This window comes from Oncorhynchus clarkii, chromosome 20 (assembly GCF_045791955.1).
Source record: "Oncorhynchus clarkii lewisi isolate Uvic-CL-2024 chromosome 20, UVic_Ocla_1.0, whole genome shotgun sequence".
In the NCBI taxonomy this organism is placed as follows: domain Eukaryota; kingdom Metazoa; phylum Chordata; class Actinopteri; order Salmoniformes; family Salmonidae; genus Oncorhynchus; species Oncorhynchus clarkii.
The window spans coordinates 48685595-48712246 of record NC_092166.1 but is presented as its reverse complement, the minus strand read 5'-3'; the positions used below and the strand labels follow the sequence as shown (position 1 = coordinate 48712246).

The 26652-nt window shown below is 41.5% G+C and overlaps 1 protein-coding gene across 2 annotated transcripts in view; it reads left to right on the top strand.

Annotated features, from left to right (window-relative positions):
* LOC139377471 (liprin-alpha-3-like) overlaps window positions 1-26652 on the top strand; it is a 67540-nt gene that overhangs the window by 14497 nt on the left and 26391 nt on the right. For both annotated transcript variants that reach the window (XM_071120503.1, XM_071120502.1), the window contains 14 exons: window positions 457-549; window positions 3268-3320; window positions 3762-3855; window positions 4159-4293; window positions 4515-4598; window positions 14095-14226; window positions 14360-14422; window positions 14930-15009; window positions 18349-18493; window positions 21321-21514; window positions 21969-22215; window positions 22730-22866; window positions 23072-23193; window positions 23826-24004. In XM_071120503.1, the coding sequence (XP_070976604.1) occupies window positions 457-549; window positions 3268-3320; window positions 3762-3855; window positions 4159-4293; window positions 4515-4598; window positions 14095-14226; window positions 14360-14422; window positions 14930-15009; window positions 18349-18493; window positions 21321-21514; window positions 21969-22215; window positions 22730-22866; window positions 23072-23193; window positions 23826-24004 (1758 nt within the window). The remainder of the gene's footprint in view (window positions 1-456; window positions 550-3267; window positions 3321-3761; window positions 3856-4158; window positions 4294-4514; window positions 4599-14094; window positions 14227-14359; window positions 14423-14929; window positions 15010-18348; window positions 18494-21320; window positions 21515-21968; window positions 22216-22729; window positions 22867-23071; window positions 23194-23825; window positions 24005-26652) is intronic.

The window sequence follows — 26652 nt, the reverse complement described above, 5'->3', positions numbered from 1 at the left end:
GCGCAGTCAGATGGAACAGAGTAAATATGCATTTTAATGTCATTTAGCTGGTGGTAACTTGTGGAATAGACACCAGCTGGAATGCGTTTTTAACCAATCAGCATTCAGGATTTGACCCACCCGTTAAATAATATGGGCTTAATGCAACCTATACTGTTATGAACCATTCCCAACACTATTGTGTGAGAGTGTGAAAGAGAACAAGAGTGAAAGAGAGAGAAAACAGAAGAAGTATAAAGAAAAATAGATTAGGTTGGGGACAGTCATAACATTTCATCTGTTTGACAAAACCCACACAGCCTGATCATTGTACATGACACTCTTTTCTATATATTTGCCATAAACCTGCCTCTACCCAAACCAGTGCTTGATGGCTTCACACATAAAGGCCCTCTATCCTGTTATAGTCCTTTATTGTCCCTTATCATCTGATTGCTCTTCCTCGTGTCATTTCAGGTTGGGGAAATAGAGGAACAGCTTGCAGCCGCCAGGAGGGAGTTGACAAAGTCGGAGGAGGCCAATCAGAAGCTCCAGAGGGACGTGAAGGAGGTCAGTCAGGCCAATCTGTTCCTGGCCAAGGCCTTTGGTCAGGGGTGGGAAACCTTTTTCGCTCGAGGGCCACATCGGTATTACGAAATTCAACGAAGGGCTGAAGTAATTTTTTTAACCTATTTGTTTGTCAAAATCAATTTGCGTGACAGAAAAAGGACCGCTATTTCAAAATTATATAGGTCAATTATAATTTCTACATACAGTACTTTCTATCCAGTTTTAGACGCTCAACTAAGGCCTGGGGCATCTATTTTTACGTAAGGCCTGGAGCATCGATTTTTACACACACACATAAAAAAATTGTAATTAGGCTGCCCACCCCATGCCTTACATTCTATCAGTTCCCGAAGCCTCTCTGTTCAAGCTGCTTTTCTATCCCATTATGTGCAGCCAATGCAAATATCTCAAAGCACAGAGCATAAGAATGCCTAGTATGAATTACGGGAAAATATGCATTAATGAGTTATATTTATCATGAATCAGTTGCAATATATCATTTAGCTTCCGAGTGGCTCCTGAGTGGCGCAGCAGTCTAAAGCACTGCGACCAGGAGCCTCATAGTATTCACGATTTGCCCAAATGTACCCGGGGACTTCACACTAAAAGTCTTGTAATTCACTCATAGTTAAAGTTATCCGTCTGAAACGTTGCATGTGCACTGCTGCTATCTTGTGGACACTATCAGAATTACAACCAGAGTGATGGCTAGAACTGGGACCTTTCTCTTGCATTTCAAAGATGGTGGTAGAAAAAAAACTGGCTGTTTTTTTCTTTGTATTTGATCTACCAGATCTACACTTCAAAGTGTTTCCTTTCAAACGGTGCTAAGAATATGCATATACTTGCTTCAGAGCCTGAGCTACAGGCAGGTAGATTTAAGCAAAAAATGAAAAAATGGGGGCTATCCCTACAAAGTTTATAATATTATTAAAACATGTAAATTAATATTGAATATGAAAGAAAGAGTAGCTATAAGACGAGCCCTAGGTGACAAGAAAGACTAGAGGAGCTGTGCACATGTTAAATGACTGAACAAATGTGATAATGAATAGTCAATTCATATACAGTGGGGCAAAAAAGTATTTAGTCAGCCAACAATTGTGCAAGTTCTCCCACTTAAAAAGATGAGAGAGGCCTGTAATTTTCATCATAGGTACACTTCAACTATAACAGACAAAATTAGAAAAAAAACATCCAGAAAATCACATTGTAGGATTTGTAATGAATTTATTTGCAAATTATGGTGGAAAATAAGTATTTGGTCACCTACAAACAAGCAAGATTTCTGGCTCTCGCAGACCTGTAATTTCTTCTTTAAGAGTCTCCTCTGTCCTCCACTCGTTACCTGTATTAATGGCACCTGTTTGAACTTGTTATCAGTATAAAAGACACCTGTCCACAACCTCAAACAGTCACACTCCAAACTCCACTATGGCCAAGACCAAAGAGCTGTCAAAGGACACCAGAAACAAAATTGTAGACCTGCACCAGGCTGGGAAGACTGAATCTGCAATAGGTAAGCAGCTTGGTTTGAAGAAATCAACTGTGGGAGCAATTATTAGGAAATGGAAGACATACAAGAACACTGATAATCTCCCTCGATCTGGGGCAAGATCTCACCCCGTGGGGTCAAAATGATCACAAGAACGGTGAGCAAAAATCCGAGAACCACACGGGGGGACTTAGTGAATGACCTGCAGAGAGCTGGGACCAAAGTAACAAAGCCTACTATCAGTAACACACTACGCCGCCAGGGACTCAAATCCTGCAGTGCCAGACGTGTCCCCCTGCTTAAGTCAGTACATGTCCAGGCCCGTCTGAAGTTTTCTAGAGAGCATTTGGATGATCCAGAAGAAAATTGGGGGAATGTCATATGGTCAGATGAAACCAAAATATAACTTTTTGGTAAAAACTCAGCTCGTCGTGTTTGGAGGACAAAGAATGTTGAGTTGCATCCAAAGAACACCATACCTACTGTGAAGCATGGGGGTGGAAACATCATGCTTTGGGGCTGTTTTTCTGCAAAGGGACCAGGACGACTGATCTGTGTAAAGGAAAGAATGAATGGGGCCATGTATCGTGAGATTTTGAGTGAAAACCTCCTTCCATCAGCAAGGGCATTGAAGATGAAACGTGGCTGGGTCTTTCAGCATGACAATGATCCCAAACACACCGCCCTGGCAACGAAGGAGTGGCTTCGTAAGAAGAATTTCAAGGTCCTGGAGTGGCCTAGCCAGTCTCCAGATCCAAAACATCACTGCTCTAGAGGAGATCTGCATGGAGGAATGGGCCAAAATACCAGCAACAGTGTGTGAAAACCTTGTGAAGACTTACAGAAAACGTTTGACCTCTGTCATTGCCAACAAAAGGTATTGTCAAAGTATTAAGATAAACTTTTGTTATTGACCAAATAATTATCATTTGCAAATAAATTCATTAAAAATCCTACAATATGATTTTCTGGATTTTCTTTCTCATTTTGTCTGTCATAGTTGAAGTGTACCTATGATGAAAATTACAGGCCTCTCTCATCTTTTTAAGTGGGAGAACTTGCACAATTGGTGGACGACTAAATACTTTTTTGCCCCACTGTAAATGTGTACATTTCTCTGTCAAATGTTTTGGTTACCATTTTATACAGTTTGTGATATTCACAATGTGTAATGTGTTATTTGGATGATTAACCATGCTTTACTACATTTCTGCATCGTTCAGGCTCTGTGCCAGAGGGAGGATATGGAGGAGAGGATCACTACATTAGAACGCAGGTAACCCTCTATTTGCAGAATGATACTGACTCGTGTGATTATTCATTTCCCATTTTTTACACCGAGTACAATGGTGCCAAACTACCAGGTTTTTCCCTCATTATCTGAAAAGCAATCACCTAGGTGTCACAACACCTTTCGTCTTTATCTCAATGCCTGGGTATTTTCAATCGTTACAGCACACTGCAATAGTTGGCTTGTGTCTGCATACTGTACATACAGTGAAGAGTGGATGTGCATAACTAATGTCAGGGATGTAGTGGAGCATAAATGAACATAAACTTTGTTTAGAAAATATTTACACTCCTATTGTGCCAAATAAGCTTTGTTAGCGTTAACATTGACATTACTCGCTGTCGGTCATCGGCCCGACCAACGTTCACCGTTGGTGTTATCCACCTTTGTTACCATCACATCACAATGTGTCCATGTTGTTTGCAGGTACCTTAGTGCTCAGAGGGAAGCAACCTCTCTACATGACATCAAAGATAAGCTGGAGAATGAGCTGGTCAGCAAGGAGTCACTGCACAGACAGGTAATGGTTAACACACGACTACAAGGGTGGCTTACATAGATGTACAATAACCCTGTAAAAATGAGTAGGTTATATCCAGAGTAGCATTGTCTTTTAATACTTAGGGCCAGATTCTTACGGCCAATTTCCTGTACCTAGATTGAAGTCATTCTCAATGGAGTATCTCCATTAAAAGTGTGTTAGTCCAAGACCAGGCTTAATCTGAGTCCAGAAAACCATCCCTCGGGCTCAGACCTGGATTTTATAAAAATATCCCTGACTTCATCTGCTTTCTTCCCTCTTTCTCGTCCTGTGTGCTGTCAGAGTGAAGAGAAGAACAGGCAGTTCCAGGAGCGTCTGGAGGACGCCAAGCAGAAGCTCCAGCAGACCCTGCAGCGGGCCGAAACACTGCCCGAGATTGAGGCCCAGCTCGCCCAGAGAATGGCTGCCCTCAACAAGGTACTGTACTGGATGCATTCTGTTTGCTCTGTTTACTCATGTGGATATTTCTGACTGTCTGTGAAACTGCTTGGTTGTGTCTGTCTGTCTCTTTCCACTTTCTACCGTCGGTCCGTCTGTAAGACCTGAGTTGTCCTCCTATTGGCAAACCAACTATCTGTCCGTGTGTTAGTCTGAGTTTATATTTGATCTCATATACAAACGCTATCTTTTCTATTTAGGCAGAGGAACGCCATGGAAACTTTGAGGAGCGACTACGACAGATCGAGGGACAACTTGAAGAGAAAAATCAGGAGTTGCAGAGGGTAATAATGCAGTATTTGTTTGTACACTGTAAACCCGAATGTGCTGTCATTATTCAAAAATGTTCAGGAAACCTGTTGCACTAAATATATCTGAGTACAGTTACTTAAAGTGATTTTGGAGTCATTACTCAAATCGATAGAGTCGATGTGACCCTGTAGGGCAGGGGTGTCAAACTCATTCCATGGAGGGCCTAGTGTCTGCTGATTTTAGGTTATTCCTTTCAGGTAAGACCTAGACAACCATGTGAGGTAGGGTTCTTGCTAATCAGTGACCTAATTCATCAACCAAGTACAATGGAGGAAGGAAAACCCGCCGACACTTGACTCTCCGTGGAATGAGTTTGACACATGCTATAGGGGGATCCAGATATGAGTTGGACGGTAATCAGCTTGCCCTTTCGAGTGTATTGCAGAATTACCACTTATTGTTAGTGACAGACATTTTTTATTTTATTTAACCATTATTTAACTAGGCAAGTCAGTTAAGAACAAATTCTTAGCCAATTGTGCGCCGCCCTATGGGACTCCCAATCACAGCCGGTTGTGATACAACTTGGATTCAAACCAGGGTGTCTGTAGTGACGCCTCTAGCACTGAGATTCAGTGCCTTAGACCGCTGTGCCACTCGGGAGCCCCATGTTGTTGAATTCGTTCATTTTCAGTCCTGTGGCCTTCACCACGATAGTTTTTACGTGAATGTTATAATTCTTTATGAAAATACATATCTCATAAGGCCTAGCTTTACCCTAATACAATAGCCTGAAAATCATTGCTTACCGGCTACATCACGCCTGCAAGTGGGGTTGCAAAACTGGTAACTTTAATAAAATTCCCAGATTTAAAAAAATACATATACTGTTTGAGGGGTTTCCTGGAATCCTCCAACTGGGATTCCTGGAATCTTCCAACTGGGATTCCGGGAAAACCAGGGAAATGTACTAATGATGTTACGTTTGATACCGGAGCTCAGAGGTATGCGTAGCAATCGCTAAGCAGCTAACGTCGAAGCAGTTTGCCGATGCATGTATCACTTTATCAGAAGTACATCATCAATGACATCTGAAGCTTCAATTGATCACGTTCTTTTTCAAACCATGTGTTGCAAAATGTGAGATCACACTGATTTTGCCTTGGTTCCGGTGCTTTCTTCGATTCCAAGCTACTTTCAAACACAGACCTCCAATGGACACCGTACTTACAAATATACACAGAACAAAAATATAAGCGCAACATGTGAAGTGTTGGTCTCATGCTTCATGAGCTGAAATAAGCTGAAAGGGGGGCTCCCAAGTGGCGGTCTAAGGCACTGCATCTCAGTGCTAGAGGCGTTACTACAGACCCTGGTTCGATTCCAGGCATTATCACAACCGGCCGTGATTGGGAGTCCCATAGGGCGGAGCACAATTGGCTCAGCATCGTCAAGGTTAGGGTTTGTCTGGGGTAGGCCGTCATTGTAAATAATAATTTGTTCTTAATTAACTGACTTGCCTTGTTAAATAAAGGTTAAATAAAAATCAAAAGATTTAGGCCCATTGTCGTGCCATTCATCCACCGCCATCGCCTCGTGTTTCAGCATGATAATTCACGGCCCCATGTCGCAAGGATCTGTACACAATTCCTGGAAGCTAAAAATGTCCCAGTTCTGCCATGGCCTGCATACTTACCAGACAGAGCATGTTTGGGGTGCTCTGCATCGACAGCGGGTTTCAGTTCCTGCCAATATCCAGCTATTTCGCACAGCCATTGAGGAGGAGTGGGACAACATTCCACAGGCCACAATCAACAGCCTGATCAACTCTACGTGAAGAAGATGTGTCGAGCTGCATGATGCAAATGGTGGTCACACCAGATACTGACTGGTTTTCTGATCCGCGCTGCTAAAGCCAAAAGTCCTTCATATTAGTGGATTTGGCTATTTCAGCCACACCCATCTCTGACAGGTGTATAAAATCGAGTACACAGCCATGCAATCTCCATAGACAAGCATTGGCAGTAGAATGGCCCATACTGAAGAGCTCAGTGACATTCAACGTTGCACCGTCATAGGATGCAACCTTTCCAACAAGTCGGGGGGCCTTGTAAGGATTCAACGACGAGTGAGTAATCCCCCTCTACCGTCAGTCCTATTAGCGAACGTGTAATCATTGAATAACAAAATGGATGAGCTCCGATCAAGGCTATCCTACCAACAGGACATTAAAAATTGTAATATCTTATGTTTCACCGAGTCGTGGCTGAACAACGGCATGGATAACATACAGCTGGCGGGGTTTTCGGTCCATCGGCAAGACAGAACAGCTGCCTCCGGTAAGACATGGGGTGGCGGTCTGTGTCTATTTGTCAATAACAGCTGGTGTACAAAATCTAATATTAAGGAAGTCTCAAGGTTTTGCTAGCCTAAGGTAGAGTATCCCAAGAGAGTTTTCATCTGTATTTTTTTGTAGCTGTCTATCTACCACCACAAACTGATACTGGCACTAAGATGGCACTCAAAGAGCTCTATAAGGCCAAAAGCAAACAAGAAAATGCTCATCCAGAGGCGGTGCTCCTAGTGGCCAGGGACTTTAATGTAGGGAAACTTAAATCCGTTTTACCTCATTTCTACCAGCATGTTAAACATGCAACCAGAGGGGTGGAAACTCTAGACCACCTTTATTCTACACGCGTACAAAGCTCTTCCTCGCCATCCATTTGGCAAATCTGACCATAACTCTATCCTCCTTATTCCTGCTAACAAGCAAAAACTAAAGCAGGAAGTACCAGTGGTCAGATGAAGCAGATGCTAAGCTACAGGACTGTTTTGCTAGCACAGACTGGAATATGTTCCAGGATTCTTCCAATGGCAGTGAGGAGCACACCACATCAGTCACTGGCGTCATCAATAAGTGCATCGATGACGTCATCCCCACAGTGACCGTACGTACATACCCCAACCAGAAGCCATGGATTACAGGCAACATCCGCACTGAGCTGAAGGCATTTTTACACTGCTGCTACTCTTTGTTTATTATACATGCATAGTCACTTTACCTCTATTTCTTTTTTTGTTTTTTATTTAAGTTGGCAAGGCATTTAAGAACAAATTCTTATTTACAATGATGGCCTAGGAACAGTGGGTTAACTGCCTTGTTCAGAGGCAGCATGACAGATTCTTACCTTGTCAGCTAGGGGATTTAGAACTAGCAACATTTTGGTTACTGGCCCAATGCTCCAACCACTTGGCTACCTGCCGCCCCTCTACATACATGTACAGTCCCAGTCAAAAGTTTGTACACACTTACTCATTCCAGAGTTTTTCTTAACTTTTACTATTTTCTACATGGTAGAATACCTGAAGACATCAAAACTATGAAATAACACATATGGAATCATGTAGTAACCAAGAAAGTATTTACCAAATCAAAATATGTTTAGTATTTGAGATTCTTCAAGGTAGACACCCTCTGCCTTGATGACAACTTTGTACACTCTTGGCATTCTCTCAGACAGCGTCATGAGGTAGTCACCTGGAATAATTTAAATTAACATGTGTGCCTTGTTAAAAGTTAATTTGTGAATTTCTTTCCTTCTTAATGTGTTTGAGTGAATCAGTTGTGTTGTAATAAAGTAGGGGTGGCATACAGAATATAGCCCTATTTGCTAAAAGACCAATTCCATATTATGGCAAGAACAGCTCAAATAAGCAACGAGAAACGACAGTCCATCACTCCTTTAAGACATGAAGGTCTTTGACAGTTTGACAGTTTCTTCAAGTGCTTTGACAGTTTCTTCAAGTGCTTTGACAGTTTCTTCAAGTGCAGTCGCAAAAACCATCAAGCGCTATGATGAAACTGGCTCTCATGAGGACCGTCAACAGGAAAGGAAGACCCAGAGTTACCTCTGCTTCAGAGGATAAATTCAGTAGTTACCAGCCTCAGATTGCAGCTCAAATAAATGCTTCACAGAGACATCTCAAAATCAACTGTTCAGAGGAGACTGCGTGAATCAGGCCTTCATGGTTGAATTGCTGCAAAGAAACCACTAGCAAATAATAAGAAGAGACTTTCTTGGGCCAAGAAACTCAAGCAATGGACATTGGGCCACCGGAAAGCTGTCCTTTGGTCTGATGAGTCCAAATTGTTTATTTTTAGTTCTAACCGCTGTGTCTGTGAGATGCAGAGTAGGTGAATGGAATGATCTCCACCCATGTGGTTCCCACGGTGAAGCATGGAGGAGGAGGCGTGATGGTGTGGGGGTGCTTTTTGCTGGTGACACTGTCTGTGATTTATTTAGAATTCAAGGCACACTTAACCAGCATGGTTAAGCTACAGCATACCAGAATACCACAGCATTCTGCAGCGATATGTCATCCCATCTGGTTTGCTCTTAATGGGACTATAATTTGTTTTCAACAGGACAATGATCCAACACACCTCCAGGCTGTGTAAGGGCTATTTGACCAAGAAGGAGAGTGATGGAGTGCTGCATCAGATGACCTGGCCTCCATAATCACCTGGTCTCAACCCAATTGAGATGGATTGGGATGAGTTGGACCGCAGAGTGAAGGAAAAGCAGCCAACAAGTGCTCAGCATATGTGGGAACTCCTTCAAAACTGTTGGCAAAGCATTCCAGGGGAAGCTCGTTGAGAGAATGCCAAAAGTGTGCAAAGCTGTCTTCAAGGAAAAGGGTGGCTACTTTGAAGAATCTAAAATATATTTTGATTTGTTTAACAATTTTTTGTTTACTACATGATTCCTTATGTGCTATTTTATAGTTTATGTCTTCACTATTATTCTACAATGTAGAAAATAGTAAAAATAAAGATAAAACCTTGAATGAGTAGGTGTGTCCAAACTTTTGACTGGTACTGTACATATTACCTCAATTACCTCGACTAATCATTGCCCCCGCACATTGACTCTGTACCGGTACCCCCAGTATATAACCTCGCTACTGTTATGTTATTGTTGCTCCTTAATTATTTGTTATTTTTCTCTTTTGAATTGTGTTTTTGTATTTTTTACAACAGTTTATTTTAGTAAATATATATTTTAGTAAATATTTGTTTTCCTTAACTGCATTGTTGGTTAAGGGCTTGTAAGTAAGCTTTTCACAACACCTGTTGTATTCGGCGCATGTAACAAATAACATTTGATTTGAGCAGTGGAAATTAGTTCTCTGGAGTGATGAATCACGCTTCACCATCTTGCAGTCCAACGGACGAATCTGGATTTGGCGGATACCAGGAGAACGCTACCTACCCGAATGCATAGTGGCAACTGTACAGGCTGTTTTTCATGGTTCGGGCTAGGCCTCTTAGTTCCAGTGAAGGGAAATCTTAACGCTACAGCATACAATGATATTGTAGATGATTCTGTGCTTCCACTTTATGCTAACAGTTCGGGGAATGTCCTTTCCTGTTTCGGCATGACAATGTCCCCGTGCACAAAGCGAGGTCCATAGAGACATGGTTTGTTGAGATCGGTGTGGAAGAACTTGACTGGCCTGCAAAGAGCCCTGACCTCAACCCAATTGAACACCTTTGGGATGCATTGGAGCACCAACTACAAGTCAGGCCTAATTGCCCATCAGTGCCCAGTTCTAACTAATGCTCGTGACTGAATGGAAGCAAGTACCCTTCAAAATTGTTGCATTTATATTTTTCTTCAGTGTAGTCACCTGACCGGTAGCTTAGCAGGTAGAGTAGTGAACTATGGAACATTCAGGGATGTGAGGGGTATGAGGTCGAATGAAGTTGAATTTCGCTGCACAAGCATTTCGCTACACCGGCAATAACATCTACTAGACACGTGTATGTGACCAATAACATTTGATTTGATTTAGGTGAAACCACAATTTCTGCACTGTAGTTAAAATATTTGTTTTTCTATTTAGTATCGTGTGCATCTGTGTTAAGAATCCTATATAGTGCCATAGATACAGTTTTTGAAAGATAGTAAACTTGAAGGAAAAACAAGGAAACATTCCAACTGATTATAGGCTATTATAGCCAGCAACTTACCATTGCATCAAGACGCTTAGATGAAAACAGTGGAGAGAAAAACTTTTTTTCTGATAATCACAGTGTCGCGATACGAAACCTTCAGCCCCGCCCCTTGGCCGGCAGCGGGGTGCTAGCGCTCCGTTCCCTGGATAGGCAGGGCACTATAGATGCTTTAGATTATGTCGGTATAATCAGGACCGCTCGCGTAGCCCTGCTTCTCTTTCTTTATCAATGGTTGTCCGCGTAGAGAAGCCTTTTGCCTTGTCACTCCCACTGGCCTAACTCTAGCAGAGATGTGCGAACCCCACTTTTTCCTCGTAGACTATTTACCCGCTATTGTTCCTGGTTGGTATTATGCCTAACTCTACTAGGATCTATTATTCCCTTAATATGGTTGAGTATTTCCTTCCTGTGATGTATCTAAGTGAGAATTGTCTCTTGGATAATAAAACTAGATAGATCTATAAGACATTAATGTTCACACCGGACACAATAACTTGTCTTTTAGTGGTAGCTATTCTGTTATAGAGTATTGGTCTCTGTTTGCAATGTCCCGGTAGAGGGGAGTGTCAAAGTTGTTATCTCCCGTGCCGTTAACTGCCTTAAGAGGGCGGGTACTCGAAACAAAATAAACTACTGTTGATTTTGAAACACTCTGTTTTTTGTCTTTTACAATCAACAACATCAATTTACACAATTTGTTACTCGGTTACATACAGCGTTACTCAAAACATGCAAATGCCTTATGTTCTTAATGCCTGGTACAATGATAACACTTATCGCTAATAAAATATAATATTTCAACTTAATTACCTTTAAAAGATGACAGGGAGACCCACGAGATCAGGAGCGGTGTTTAATCGTTCAGATATTGATAATTTAGTTATTTAGCGACTCCCCTCTAACTGCCGAGAGGTTGAATTGGAGTCGTTTGTTCACTAAATTTCGATTCAAGTTTATACTGGATGAGAGTACTAGAGAGATCTCTGGCCCTGATGATCTACAGGAGGTTCTATGGTACACAACTAAATTGAAGGGACTGAGAGTTAATCCTACAAGAAGAATAACGTCAGAGTTAACTGAAGTTTCCTCAGGAGTTTCACACAGTCAACGACAAAGTGGTTGGCAGTCAATAGAATACACCAAAAATCAAAGGCCTATGCAAGAGTTCCTTTAGTCAGATGTTAGTCAATGTTAGAATCTTAGAAGATTTGAGTCAGGCACCAATACCTGGTTCAAATGGTTGTCTCTATGAATTCAGAATTCAAGAAGTCAGCGCCGAAGTATCGGCAATTTCCCTATTTATACCTTTTTCACCGTCCAAAATCTCCTAGGTGTCCTCAGCCATAGAAACAGGAAATCTCAGCAACAGGAAATCTCCCTTGCTGAGCTATAACAGGAAACACATTCTGCTTTACTAAAACAGGAAACATTTCTTGTCAGTACATACAGTGCCTTGCGAAAGTATTCGGCCCCCTTGAACTTTGCGACCTTTTGCCACATTTCAGGCTTCAAACATAAAGATATAAAACTGTATTTTTTTGTGAAGAATCAACAACAAGTGGGACACAATCATGAAGTGGAACGACATTTATTGGATATTTCAAACTTTTTTAACAAATCAAAAACTGAAAAATTGGGCGTGCAAAATTATTCAGACCCTTTACTTTCAGTGCAGCAAACTCTCTCCAGAAGTTCAGTGAGGATCTCTGAATGATCCAATGTTGACCTAAATGACTAATGATGATAAATACAATCCACCTGTGTGTAATCAAGTCTCCGTATAAATGCACCTGCACTGTGATAGTCTCAGAGGTCCGTTAAAAGCGCAGAGAGCATCATGAAGAACATGGAACACACCAGGCAGGTCCGAGATACTGTTGTGAAGAAGTTTAAAGCCGGATTTGGATACAAAAAGATTTCCCAAGCTTTAAACATCCCAAGGAGCACTGTGCAAGCGATAATATTGAAATGGAAGGAGTATCAGACCACTGCAAATCTACCAAGACCTGGCCGTCCCTCTAAACTTTCAGCTCATACAAGGAGAAGACTGATCAGAGATGCAGCCAAGAGGCCCATGATCACTCTGGATGAACTGCAGAGATCTACAGCTGAGGTGGGAGACTCTGTCCATAGGACAACAATCAGTCGTATATTGCACAAATCTGGCCTTTATGGAAGAGTGGCAAGAAGAAAGCCATTTCTTAAAGCCATTTCTTAAAGATATCCATAAAAAGTGTTGTTTAAAAAATCTACAATGGAATGGTTCAAAAATAAACATATCCAGGTGTTAGAATGGCCAAGTCAAAGTCCAGACCTGAATCCAATCGAAAATTTGTGGAAAGAATTGATTGTGTCCCACTTGTTGTTGATTCTTCACAAAAAATACAGTTTTGTATCTTTATGTTTGAAGCCTGAAATGTGGCAAAAGGTCGCAAAGTTCAAGGGGGCCGAATACTTTTGCAAGGCACTGTATATGGGCATCCGCTTATGGCGGTGCTCTCACTCTAACAGCAATGACTCTAGCAATTGATCCCAATCAGAAGCATCGCTGGCAACAGAGGCTGGTTCTTCCTGGTGCCATTCATTCTCAGCAGTTGGTTGGGTTGATTCGTCATCTGATGATGTCGCCCAATCAGGTAGCTCTTGAGGTGCAGTCAGTTCGACCATGGCTATGGGTGGGCGGGGTAATGGGAGAGGGACAGGAGGGAGATCCATTTGGCGTTTCACTACAACACGCTGCTTTTTATTGCTAACCAGCAGATGTCACTTATGTGCATTGTGAACAGATAATGAAGCTCTGACTAATGAACCGTTTTTTGGCACAATTTGGTGAAAGCCCCGAAGCCTTCCGAAAGCGTTAGTTTCCCATCACTACAACACTACCTGCAGGCCACATTATGATGGCTTGCAAAGTGATGTGCAATTCCTATTGGAATTCAGCCAGAGTTAAGATATCAGTTGACATTTTAATTCAGCAGCAACCTGCATTCATAATGACTGCCAGGGTTAGGAACAGTGAGAGGAGATTGCATAAGCCTTTTAAACTGGAACATACATTTCAGTCAAGGGGGCAAACATTCTAACTAAATGTATGTTATTTATGTTCTGTGTAGCATAAGATTAATCAATCACTCAATGTACATGCAAAACACAGGTATTAAAAACCATTTTAGAAAATTCACCTGCAGTAGAACAAGCTGGGAAAAAAAGTTCATTTGTTATCACAACTTAACTTTGAGTTCAACTTACTATAATTATTTGATAAAAAAATGCCTTGGGGTTTACAGTGGTCTATTATGAAGTCTCATACATGCTTATAACAAGTTACAAAGCATTATACCTGCTATACTTTACCTGCTAAAGTGGTCATGTGTTACAAGTGTTCCTTACCCTTCATTTTGGCCAATCAATTTTATGAACTGTATGACCTCTTACCCAAAAGCTCACGGTTTCTTCAGCTTTTTCTCTTCTCTACCTTGACCCTCACTACGTCATTTCATCTGTTTCAGGCAAGGCAGAGAGAGAAAATGAATGACGAACACAACAAACGCCTCTCGGATACGGTGAACAAGCTACTGTCTGAGTCCAACGAGCGACTGCAGCTTCACCTCAAAGAGAGAATGGCTGCCCTAGAGGAGAAGGTACTATAAAGCATTGTTAACCATATGCTAAATTTAGCTAATATTGCCATCAATAATCCTAAGTATTTTTTTATCAACACAATGAATGGCAAACATGAGTAAACGTGGCATAATCACTCCTCTACTCTTCTAGAATGCACTGTCAGAGGAGTTAGCAAACATGAAGAAAGTCCAAGATGATCTTTTAGCGAACAAGGTACATATCTTCCCCTTATTGTATCCAGTTGATCAGATTTCAATATGTACATTGTTGTTGTATTTTACATCTGTTGATACATGGAATGAGGACATCAGCAGTACTTTATACTGATTTAGAACTTTGGACTCGGGTCTTACTCATCGGTTGTTTTTAGGGCTATACACTGACTTTTGCAAACCCTTTTTGGGATACTAGTGTGGATAGTTTACCCTCCCCAGTCTCAATATGCCATTGAATCTATCATCGCAAGGGTTTGTCTGTTTCGCTGTGAGAACTGGAGACCAGTCACACTGCTCTGCACTGATAACAATATGTTGGTTTTGCCAACAGACAAAGACTTCTGTGATCTTGTAGTTTTGTCAGTTCTGTCTGTTCTTTAGTTATTCTTATGTGTTCTTTGTTTTGTTATTTTAGTATGGAAATAGATGCATGTAAACAAGTACGCACTTTTCTTTACTGGAATATAATGTTATCCTGTACTGTGCTCCCATCTCTCTCTCCCAGGACCAGCTCATAGCCGAGCTGGAGAGGATTCAGCTGGAGGTGGATCAACTGAGGGGGAGGCCTGGCTCTTCTTATTCCAGGTTAGCCACAATTGAGCTGCAAGGGTATTTATAAATACATTTGATAAAAGCATAAAATAAACACATTTGTTCTCTCGAGGGAAAAGTAATCCACCCCTTGTCAGAGGATCATGTTATGAACACGTTACCACTCCTAAATGATAGACTTTCTACATTTGTTTATCATTTTGCTAAGACGACCAAAGCAAAGAGTTTAGAGCAGAGATATTATCAATATGTTTTGTCCTAATACCCTCAAAACCAACGAAAATAATGGTTGGTGACAAGTCACTGATTTTTAAGATCCTGAACAGTCAAAATCATGTTTTTCATGAAATTGGATGATAATTGGATGAAACCAGATCAAAGTAGGACTACCAAAGTATGAAAAATGACTGTTGCTTCTACATTGATAAAATTGTATCATAAAGTTACTGGTCCCCTCCCCCATGTCAAACACTTGGAGTCAGGAGGCTGGATGGAGGCAAGATTATTAAGGGCTTTTTGTGACATCACAAAAATACTCATTTGAATACATCAATGGTAAAATCTTATTCTCTTACCGAATTTAAATAAGTTAAACCTTGTAACCAACATCGCAGGACAAAGGTTTGCTGAGGGGCGTGGTTTACATACAAGCCATTCGGAAAGTATTTGTAATGTTATGTAATGTTATTCTAAAATGGATTAAATTAATTATTGTCCTCATCAATACACACACACACACAATAACCCATAATGACAAAGCAAAAAACAGTTTTTTTAGAAATGTTTGCAAATGTGTAATTTAAAAAAAACAGAAACACCTTATTTACATAAGTATTCGGGACTCTTTGCTATGAGACTCAAAATTGAGCTCAGGTGCATCCTGTTTCCATTGATCATCCTTGAGATGTTTCTACAACTTGGATTCGTTCTTATGTAGCAAAATGGGAAATGTTATTTTTTACATTGGATAAAAGTAGAAACTCAAGAGCTACAAAATGGCATATCATACACTGCATTTGAGGAACAATGGGAAAGTAACTCTTCTTTGAAAGTTGATCAACTTGTAAACTCACTTTTGAGAAAAATGCACTTAAATGTTTTGGTATCTAGTGAAGAGCTCTTCTTTATCTACACCCATTCAGCATCGTTCACACCCTCTTAAGCTTTAGCCCCACCCATCTCCTTTCGCTCTCGGAGCGCACACTTGACGTTCTGGCCGATGATTTGTTTGCCTATGGATAACATGAAAACAGCCTAACCAGCTCTGCTGGCAACATTTTCATTACTCTTTTTTGCAGACGTTTACTGACACCCGCGATATTCAACGGGTGTTGTACACACGTCACGTATCGTTAGCTAACGAGCCAGCCAGCTAACGTTAGCTAGTTTAACGACAATGAACAAAGTCCCAACAATGTCTAATGTTAGGCTCTAACTAGAAAAGCAAACAGCTCTGAGAAACGAATTATAACCTCCACTAAGGAGCCAGCCAGCTAATGGTAGCTAGGTAGCTAACAGTACACTTCAGTTTAAGACATATAGCTAGCAAGGTAAACAACATTTAAGATCACACATGTCACGTAACGTTAGCTAACGAGCCAGCTAGCTATCATTAGCTAGTTAAACAACAATAAACAAAGTTACAACAATACCACAGTGCTGGGAGCTAACCAACCAGGTTCAATGTTAGCTAGCTAACTCTAGGCTCTAACTAGAAAAGCAAGCGGCTCTGGGAAACAAATAATAATATCAGCTAGGGAGCCAGCCAGCTAACATTAGCTAGCTAGCTAACAGTACACTTTAGCTTGAAATAAAACCACTTTCTGTCAAAATTAGAAACGTATAATATGTGAAAATGGAGCTAATTAACGCTAGACTATCTTACCTGTATACATCATTATGCATGATGGACGTGTCTACCTGTCAGGAATGCCATGCCACGGTTGCCCTTAGTTTGAAGATTTAATCCGGAGACAGGTGTTATCGCCATCTCTTTAGCTATCAGACTCAAATTCCACTGATTTCAAAACTTGATCCTCCAGAAAGTGGAGAACAACACTTATGCAGCTCCACTACACAATATATATTTTTTAAATGCCGTGTTCGACTGGATTACCAACACAGACTGATGAGCTAAAATAGACATAAATCTTGAATATGGCCAATCCGAAGTCCTCTCTCAGCATGTCCAGCCCACTCATTATCTCAGCCAATCATGGCTAGTGGAAAAATTGCTATCTTTTTATGTGGCTTAACCAACAAGGCTCGTAATTTCACAATTTTATTCGTATTTACAGATGGCATACACGTTTTTTTAAGGCACAGGAAAGTTCACATGTTCGAGAAGGCATTTCTGCCAAAAAACGTATTTTGATAAAAATATATATTTTTTTACCATCAACCGGCTCTCCTGTGAAGTTGTGACTTGAGACATACACCTAGTTTCCTGAATCGGGTCACAAATATAATATATATTTTGATTTGTTTAACACTTTTTTGGTTACTACATGATTCCATATGTGTTATTTCATAGTTTTGATGTCTTCACTATTATTCTACAATGTAAAAAATAGTAAAAATAAGAAAAACCCTTGAATGAGTGGGTGTGTCCAAACTTTTGACTGGTACTGTACTGTAGATGTTTTCAAAGAATCGCCAGTCAAGGTGAGCTCCCCCCCACCCTAACATCCTACTAGCTCCCGCCCACTCAACCTGTCTTTTCAGACTTCCTGGTAGTTTGACATGAGAGAAAAAAAAAACATTTTTAGCATTTTTATCCATAAAAAATATTGAAATATTCCACGATATTAAAAAACACACCCGCTAATAATAACTACGCAAGCCTATCGATACACTTTGCTACTCATTAATTGAAGCTGCAGTACTGGTTGCAGCGCAAGTGGAGCAGCGCCTTTCATGGCTTATAAAGTGTTGAATAAAAAGTATTGACTGTGCTGAATGAAACAAACATGAACTCACTCATAAAAAACAGCACTGCTGTATTTGTTGGCAGTCTCTTTCTAGTCATGGTTTTAGATATTTTGGAATCACAGTATCAACAAGAAAGTCTATAGGTGCACTTGATTTGCTCTCCGAGCATGCCGAGTAGGCAGAGTTTGTACCTTCAGACACATGAAATGGTTCAAAATGGGAATACTTCACCTACCCGGTGTTCAGGGCAACGGAAACAAATGCACCTACTGCCAACAACGCAAGACAGAAAAAAGTAGGAATGCAAGGCTTTATTATAGAAATGCTTCTCCATTAACTAGGAATGCCTTGGAGATCGACCATTCTATTGCGATCGACTGTTTGTGACCAATGCTGTAGGGCGAGCAATGTGAGCTCACTTCCTTCCAATCTATTTTGAAGATCTCTTTCAGGGAGTGCCTCAGAGCTCCGGTACCCCCAGGGTGGTGGCTCCCTCCCAGCCGGCTATGGCAGCTCCTCCTGTGGTGTGGTGGTCTGGAGGGCACACCGTGGCCGATGGGCTTCCCCTAGGGATGAAAGCAACAAGGTGAGGATCTCATGGACTATCTACAGTACTGTAGCTCCCTAGTAGCCTGGTCCCATAACGTATTGGCTATAGCCAACTCCTAGAAAAGAAAGGCTGCGCATTTACAGTGCCTTCGTAAAGTATTCAGACCTTGACTTTTTCCACATTTTGTTAAGTTACAGCCTTATTCTAAAATGGATTAAATAAATAACAATTCTCAGCAATCTACACACAATACCCCATAATAACAAAGCGAAAACTGTTTTTTTTTACATTTCTGCTAAATAAAAAAACTGAAACACCTTATTTACATTATTATTCAGACCCTTTGCTATGAGACTCGAAATTGAGCTCCGGTGCCTCCTGTTTCCGTTGATCATCCTTGAGATGTTTCTACAACTTGATTGGAGTCCACCTGTGGTAAACTCAATTGATTTGACATGATTTGGAAAGGCACACATCTGTCAATGTAAGGTCCCACAGTTGACAGTGCATGTCAGAGCAAAAACCAAGGCATAAGGTCGAAGGAACTGTCCGTAGAGCTCCGAGACTAGATTGTGTTGAGGCACAGATCTGGGAAGGGGTACCAAAAAATTTCTGCAGCATTGAAGGTACACAAGAACACAGTGTGGCCTCCATCATTCTTGAATGGAAGACATTTGGAACCACCAAGAGTCTTTCTGGAGCTGGCCGCCCTCTGTGGAGATGGGAGAACCTTCCAGAAGGACACCCATCTCTGCAGCACTCCACCAATCAGGCCTTTATGGTAGAGTTGCCAGACAGAAGCCACTTTTCAGTAAAAGGCACATGACAGCCCGCTTGGAGTTTGCCAAAAGGCACCTAAAGGACACTCATCCCATGAGAAACAAGATTCTCTGGTCTGATGAAACCAAGATTGAACTCTTTGGCCTGAATGCCAAGCGTCACGTCTGGAAGAGACCTGCCACCATCCCTACAGTGAAGCATGGTAGTGACAGCAACATGCTTGGGGATGTTTTTCAGGGACTGGGAGACTAGTAAGCATCGAGGCAAAGATGAACGTAGCCAAGTACAGAGAGATCATTCATGAAAACCTGCTCTAAAGTGCTCAGGGCCCCAGACTGGCGTAACGATTCACCTTCCAACAGGACAACGACCCTAAACACACAGCCAAGACAATGCAGGAGTGGCTTTGGGACAAGACTCTGAATGCCTTGAGTGGCCCAAGCCAGAGCCTGCACCTCAACCTGATCGAACATCTCTGGAGAGAGCGGAAAATAGCTGTGCAGCAGCTGTGATAAAGCTTGAGAGGATTCGCAGAGAAGAATGGAAGAAACTCCCCAAATATAGGTGTACCAAGCTTGTAGCGTCATACCCAAGAAGACTCAATGCTATAATCGCTGCCAAAGGTGATTCAACAAAGTACTGAATAAAGGGTCTGAATACTTGTGTAAATTCTATATTTCATTTTTTTTTTATTCATTAGCAAAAATGTTAAAAAATATTTGTTTTTGCTTCGTCAGTATCGGCTATTGTGTGTATATTGATGAGGGGAAAAAACTATTTAATACATTTCAGAATAAGGTTTTAACGTAATAAAATGTGGGAAATGTCAAGGGGTCTGAATACTTTCCGAAGGCACTGTATGTGGTCCAATGCAATTAAATAAATACCAACATTTCAACAGCTTTGCTGCCTTTGTAAGGGTTTCAACTCCTGTCCCACAATGTACAGTCTTGGATCAGTCTAGCTCTCTGGGTGGCGCCCAATTTTGTGTTTTATTGATTTATGATTGACTGAGTGACCTGTCACTCCTACACATTGGGGTCATTTCGTTTGAGTCTTGATTTGACATGCAAGGATAAAAGTACACTGTAAGACATTTAATTTCAACAGTAAAACACTGTTGAATGCACAGTAAAATACCATAAATGTGTTTTACAGAATTAACAGACAGCCACCAGCAGTACGGTACTGTACCTGTCTGACTCTCGGGCAGGGGAATGTGACAGTACCCCCACAGAATACAGTAATAGACTGTATTAGAAGAATTTCTACAAATATTTTCAGTAACTTACTATTTTCTGCCAGTAATTTACAATAATTCAGAATACAGTACAATAATGTATTTTTGGAGCTCCAAAAACCATTTGTACACTAGTGGGTGCATAGTATTGTTGTTTCTGACTCATTAACATATTTTTAGGGGTGTCTTGTAAGAGGCTATATTTGTTGTACCTGTTAGTGAGAATGTTTTTGGAATTTAGCTGATATGTGGAAGTGGGTCCCTAATAATTTAAGTAATATAGGGGACAGATCAGTGTGGCGTCTAGTCTCAAACCGTTAATGGTTGATTGGCTAGCCATGTCCTTTTGATCTGTTTTGCCCTGTAATCACTTGTCAGTTTAGAAGCCTTTGTTGAGGCCTAAAGTGCAAGTGATATAAAACACCAAATATCAATTGGCATGCTGTAATATATAATTACATATTCCCTATCAGCAATTTATGAATAGTTTTTCAATGCAATTCAACAATAAAGTACTGTTTTGCTGTATATTTGATGTAGCGTAATGTAAATTATGGTGCATTGTGGGAGGGAAATAATCGCTGGCTCATTAACATATTTTAAGGCATGCCTTGAAGTGGCTATATTTGTTGCACCCGTTAGTGAGAGTCCTGTGCCAATTTAAGTGAAACGTTTCACAGCGGGTTTTCAAATAACCAACTCATCAGCTTTGTTTGGGAAACCCTGTCTTACTGTACATTTTACAATAAATATTTTACAGTGTAGCTAACAGCATTCCAAGTCATCTCTTCTTTTCCCTTTCTTTCTTTCTTTCTTTTTCTCTCCTCCTCGATCTCTCTGCAGTATGGAGAAAGGGACAGTGGCACCATGCTGGGTCCCAGGTTTGAGGGGGGAACTGAGGGGGTCTGCTCAGACGACGAGGAGGACAGGGAGACCCTGTTTGGCTCGGAGCTGCTCTCGCCCAGTGGACAGACGGATGTGCAGACCCTCGCCATCATGCTGCAGGAGCAACTGGAGGCCATCAACAAGGAGATCAAGTAAGTCTTCTGGTACAACACAAACAGGATTTGACTGAATTCCTAACGGACCTAAAATTGCCTCAGAAATACGTCAATAAACTACACTCTTACTATATCCTCTGTCCCATTCAATGGGTGATCCAGAGGTCAAAACAATTTCTAAATATCGACCTCTCTTTGCTTTTCCACTCTGCTTTGTCTAAACCAGGAGTGAATAATAACACCGATACAGATGGAAAAACTCACACTCCCTTGCTTTACTCAAGCTAGAGGTTTATTGCACATGCATATTATAAAATAGTGATACCGCAAACATCTCTTTGAGCTATCCTCAGAAGTAATTTTCCTATTTTTCTCCCTTCTCTTTCTTCTCCTCTTTTCTCATTTCCTCACTTCTCCAATGCCCTCCACTTGCCCCTTTCTGTCTCATCACTCTTCCTTTCCTCCCCTTTCTCCTCCACTCTCCTCTCAGGCTGATCCAGGAGGAGAAGGAGAGCACTGAGCTGAGGGCGGAGGAGATTGAGAGCCGGGTGAGCAGCGTGGCCATGGACTCCAACCCTCTCCCCCCCTCCTCACTGGGCGGGGGCAGGGAGAGTGTGGGGAGGGGCTACATGGCCTCCTCCCTCACTTCCTCCACCTTGGCCTCCCCGTCTCCCCCTAGCTCTGGACATTCCACCCCCCAACTGTCACATTCCCCTGCCCGAGAGTCAGACAGACAGGTACAGTACCGTACTGCTGGTGGCTGTCTGTGTTTGGACACATCTAGCATTTCAATGTGCGCTTATTGGTTGTTGCTCCCCAACGGGTCAGGCTAGTTGAAATGACATATGTCAGTTTACAATCAGAACTGGTTATAGCCTAGTTGTAACATCATTTCAATAGTTTTACCCGCTGGGTAAAGGAGCCTCTTCTTTATTTCTACACTGTGTTTGTTTGTGTGTTTGGTCTTCTAAATATATTCTCATGTGGCTGCACGAGAAAAACAATTATGTCAATCTGGTATTATTGTTGCTGCAAGTCTCAAGTGTGCTGTGACTTAAATGAGCTGAATTGTTTACAGTACAACAAATAAAAATAGTTTTCTAATGTGATTTAAATGGGTTGAACTGTCTATAGGGTTCCAAATGAATTAAACTAGCACAGTTACTTGAATGAACACATATTCCTACAGCAATTAAAATGTATTAGAGTTGTCTACAGTGACTCAATTGAACTCATTCTCTGTCAATACAGAACAGCAAAGAGAGCGACGACTGCCGGGCGCTTGCCCTGATTGACTCTACCCCTCCAGTTCCTTGCGCTCTACGATTAGACAGAATGACTCACACACACCCAGGTGCAGGGCTGGATGATCACCGCGAATTCTGCAGGTACAGAAATGACTTTAGTGTGGTGTTTGTTAGGAAGCTAGGTAATATAATTCACTTCCCGTTGAAATAAAGAAAAAAATATATATATAAAATAGCTAGCCAATAGAATACATATAGAATAGATTACCAACTAGATCAGTAATGTGTCACCAGTGATGTTCTGAGATTAATTTGTCCGTCTGTCTGCTGATGGTCCAACCACCAGTAGTCAGGACTCTCTCCACAAAGCCAGCAAGAAGAAGAGCATCAAGTCCTCCATTGGACGCCTGTTTGGAAAGAAGGAGAAAGGGAGGATTGGAGGACCTGGGAGTCAGTCTGCCTCTCTGGGTAAGTAAATATAGAGTGTTAACCATGTGTGTATTATGAGGGTTAGAAACAATGTAAGGTTGCCTGCACACTTATACAGTATACACTATTATTCACAATATAACAGTAATATCATTTACCCTAAAGACATATACAACAAGGTCAGCTACTTTCAGTTTTGAGAAGAAAAACCGATGGCAAAACCGATTTTCCAGTAATCATGTGGAGTATTCCTAGACATGGTCTCCAACCCTTTTCCTTTAGAGCTACAGTCCTGTAGGTTTTCACTCCACCCTAATATAGCACACCTGATTCTAATAATTAGCTGGTTGATAAGCTGAATCAGGAGAGTTACAACTGGGGTTGGAGCGAAAACCTACAGGAGGGTAGCTCTCCAGGAACAGGGATGGTGAACATTGTCCTAGACAGAGGTGGTTTAAGCCAGTGTCAAACTCATTAATTCAATGGAGGGCCTAGTGTCTGTAGGTTTTTTCCTTTCAACTAAGCCCTAGATAACCAGGTGTGGGGAGTTCCTTACTAATTAGTGACCTTAATTCATCAATCAAGTACAAGGGAGGAGTGAAAACCCAGACACTCTGCCCTCCGTGGAATGAGTTGACACCTGTGGTTTAAGCAGTGACCTTTGACCTCAGCCTCCACGCCCTCTGATGACCTGGGATCAGCCGACCCCCTGGGCCTTGCCAAGATGGGAACTGGCACCGTGGAGAAAGATCGCCGCAGCAGGAAGAAACAAGACCTGCTAGAACAAGCCTGTCGTCAGGGTCTGCCTTTTGCCTCATGGGATGGCCCCACCGTGGTCACATGGCTTGAGGTACGTTGGTTAATTATCTGGGAGGAAATCATTAATGATGTGCAGTGTTTTACCTGAAGGTGTTCCATTTAATTATGAGTACAGTACCAGTCAAAAGTTTGGACACACCTTTTCAGTCAAGGGTTCTTCTTTATTTTTTTACTATTTTTTATCTATTTTTTACTATTTATTATCGCTGCAGAATGCTGTGGTAGCCATGCTGGTTAAGTGTGCCATGAATTCTAAATAAATCACAGACAGTGTCACCCGCAAAGCACCCCCACACCATCACACCACCTCCTCCATGCTTCACGGTGGGAACCACACATGCAGAGATCATCCGTTCACCTACTCTGCATCTCACTAAGACATGGCGGTTGAAACCAACAATCTCAGATTTGGACTCATCAGACCAAAGACAGATTAAGAAGTAATCTTCTTATTATTGGTGTCCTTTAGTAGTTTTTTTGTTGTTGCAGCGATTTGACCATTATGGCCTGATTTACGTCTCATCTGAACAGTTAATGCCAAATCAAATAAAATGTTATTGGTCACATACACATGGTTAGCAGATGTTTAAAAAAAAAAAATCGGGATTAGTGTACCACTGGCTCAAATAAATTCTAATAGTTATTATAGCGGTTAAACATTTAGGTACATAAGTGTCTTATATAGGCTGAAAGTTTGTTAATCTAACTGCACTGTTCAATATACAGTAGCTATTACAGTGAAAACATGCCATGCGATTGTTTGAGGATGGCGCCCCACATAAAAAAAAAATCCAGAGATAACATGTAGTGTTGTTCTGTTAGATAAAATTATTTTTTATATCCCAAAAAGTCTGTATAGTTGGCGCCATCAATTTGAGTAATCCACTCGTTCAACATGCAGAGAAAGAAATCCAAAAATCTACCCCTGAACTTAGTTTCAACAAGTCAAAAGACATTTGTATTTACTCCTCAGAAACCCTAAAATGAAATCAAACTATAATAAATCTTTCGGAAAGAAGTATGTTCAATAGGAAACCAATTTTAGCAGGTGCGCAATTTCAGTGACATGCGATGACACAGATTTTCAAGACTGTGTCTTCATGGGACTTCCGACGAAATGGCGAAGCTCTAACAAGACGTGTCTGCGTAGCGTCCTCGAACTTTCAAAAAATGAAGGCATTTTGACACGGTTTCCCTGTTCGTTAATAGTGAGTTGGAAGTTAAAACATCTACTGTATCGCCAAAGCAAAAGATGCCCAATATGTCAAAGCCTCAGATGAAGCATGGAAAAATGCCTCTCTCTGACAGCCCTTCTTTGGCCTCAGAGGATGCTAGCTTGGAAGAAGCACCAGCTTCAGAATGGAGATGGACAAAGGTAAAAGAAAAATCCAAGAGGCACTTTCTGAACGCCTCAGCGAAATTGATGTACTGGTCGATAAACTCCACGAAGACCAGAAAGTCACAAAGGGACGAGTGACAAAGTTAGAAAAAGACCATGCTGACCACCAGGCTGCCAATCTGGACGTCCGCGAGGAAATGGACTAAAAATACAAGAGGTTGGAAGACGCCATCTCTAAACTCGAGGACACATTTTATTTTTACGAGACTTCAAGGTTTCCCGGAGGCCGTGGAGGGAAGAGAAGCAATCTCCTTTCTACAGGAATGGATTCCCAAAATTCTGGATCTACCCCCTCCAGGAAACGGCTGGCTAGATGGCTAGCGTGATATTGACTGAAGAGGTAAAGTTGGATCATAGCTAATGCTGGCTGTGCTATTTAGCCAGCTCGCTAGGTTTACAAGGGTGTAACTATAACTACTAAACATCCACACTATGCCAGGTAGTTACATTTTTGCTGTACACTTTTATTTTACGCAGAGAGGTCGGATTTCGTTAAATAGTTATGTGGCTTTTGACTGGGTTTCAAGCCAAACTATGTTATTACTTTGGGGAATTTTAGCTACTATTACGTTTGCTTGTTTACTGTTAGAGATGTATGCTAGTGATACTGAGGCAGGGTAGGCTCTGTTGGTGACTATGGATGCACCCAAGTTTTTTGTTGTTGTTGAGACATGCTCAAGTGGGGTTAAATATTACGGTCATTATTGTTGTAATCAAATTGTCTTTTCTTACTTGACAAACAATATTTTCATGCTACAAGGAACAGTCAATGTACACTGCTCAAAAAAATAAAGGGAACACTTAAACAACACAATGTAACCCCAAGTCAATCACACTTCTGTGAAATCAAACTGCCCACTTAGGAAGCAACACTGATTGACAATACATTTCACATGCTGTTGTGCAAATGGAATAGACAACAGGTGGAAATTATAGGCAATTAGCAAGACGCCCCCAATAAAGGAGTCGTTCTGCAGGTGGGGACCACAGACCACTTCTCAGTTCCTATGCTTCCTGGCTGATGTTTTGGTCACTTTTGAATGCTGGCGGTGCTTTCACTCTAGTGGTAGCATGAGACGGAGTCTACAACCCACAAAAGTGGCTCAGGTAGTGCAGCTCATCCAGGATGGCACATCAATGCGAGCTGTGGCAAGAAGGTTTGCTGTGTCTGTCAGCGTAGTGTCCAGAGCATGGAGGCGCTACCAGGAGACAGGCCAGTACATCAGGAGACTTGGAGGAGGCCGTAGGAGGGCAACAACCAAGCAGCAGGACCGCTACCT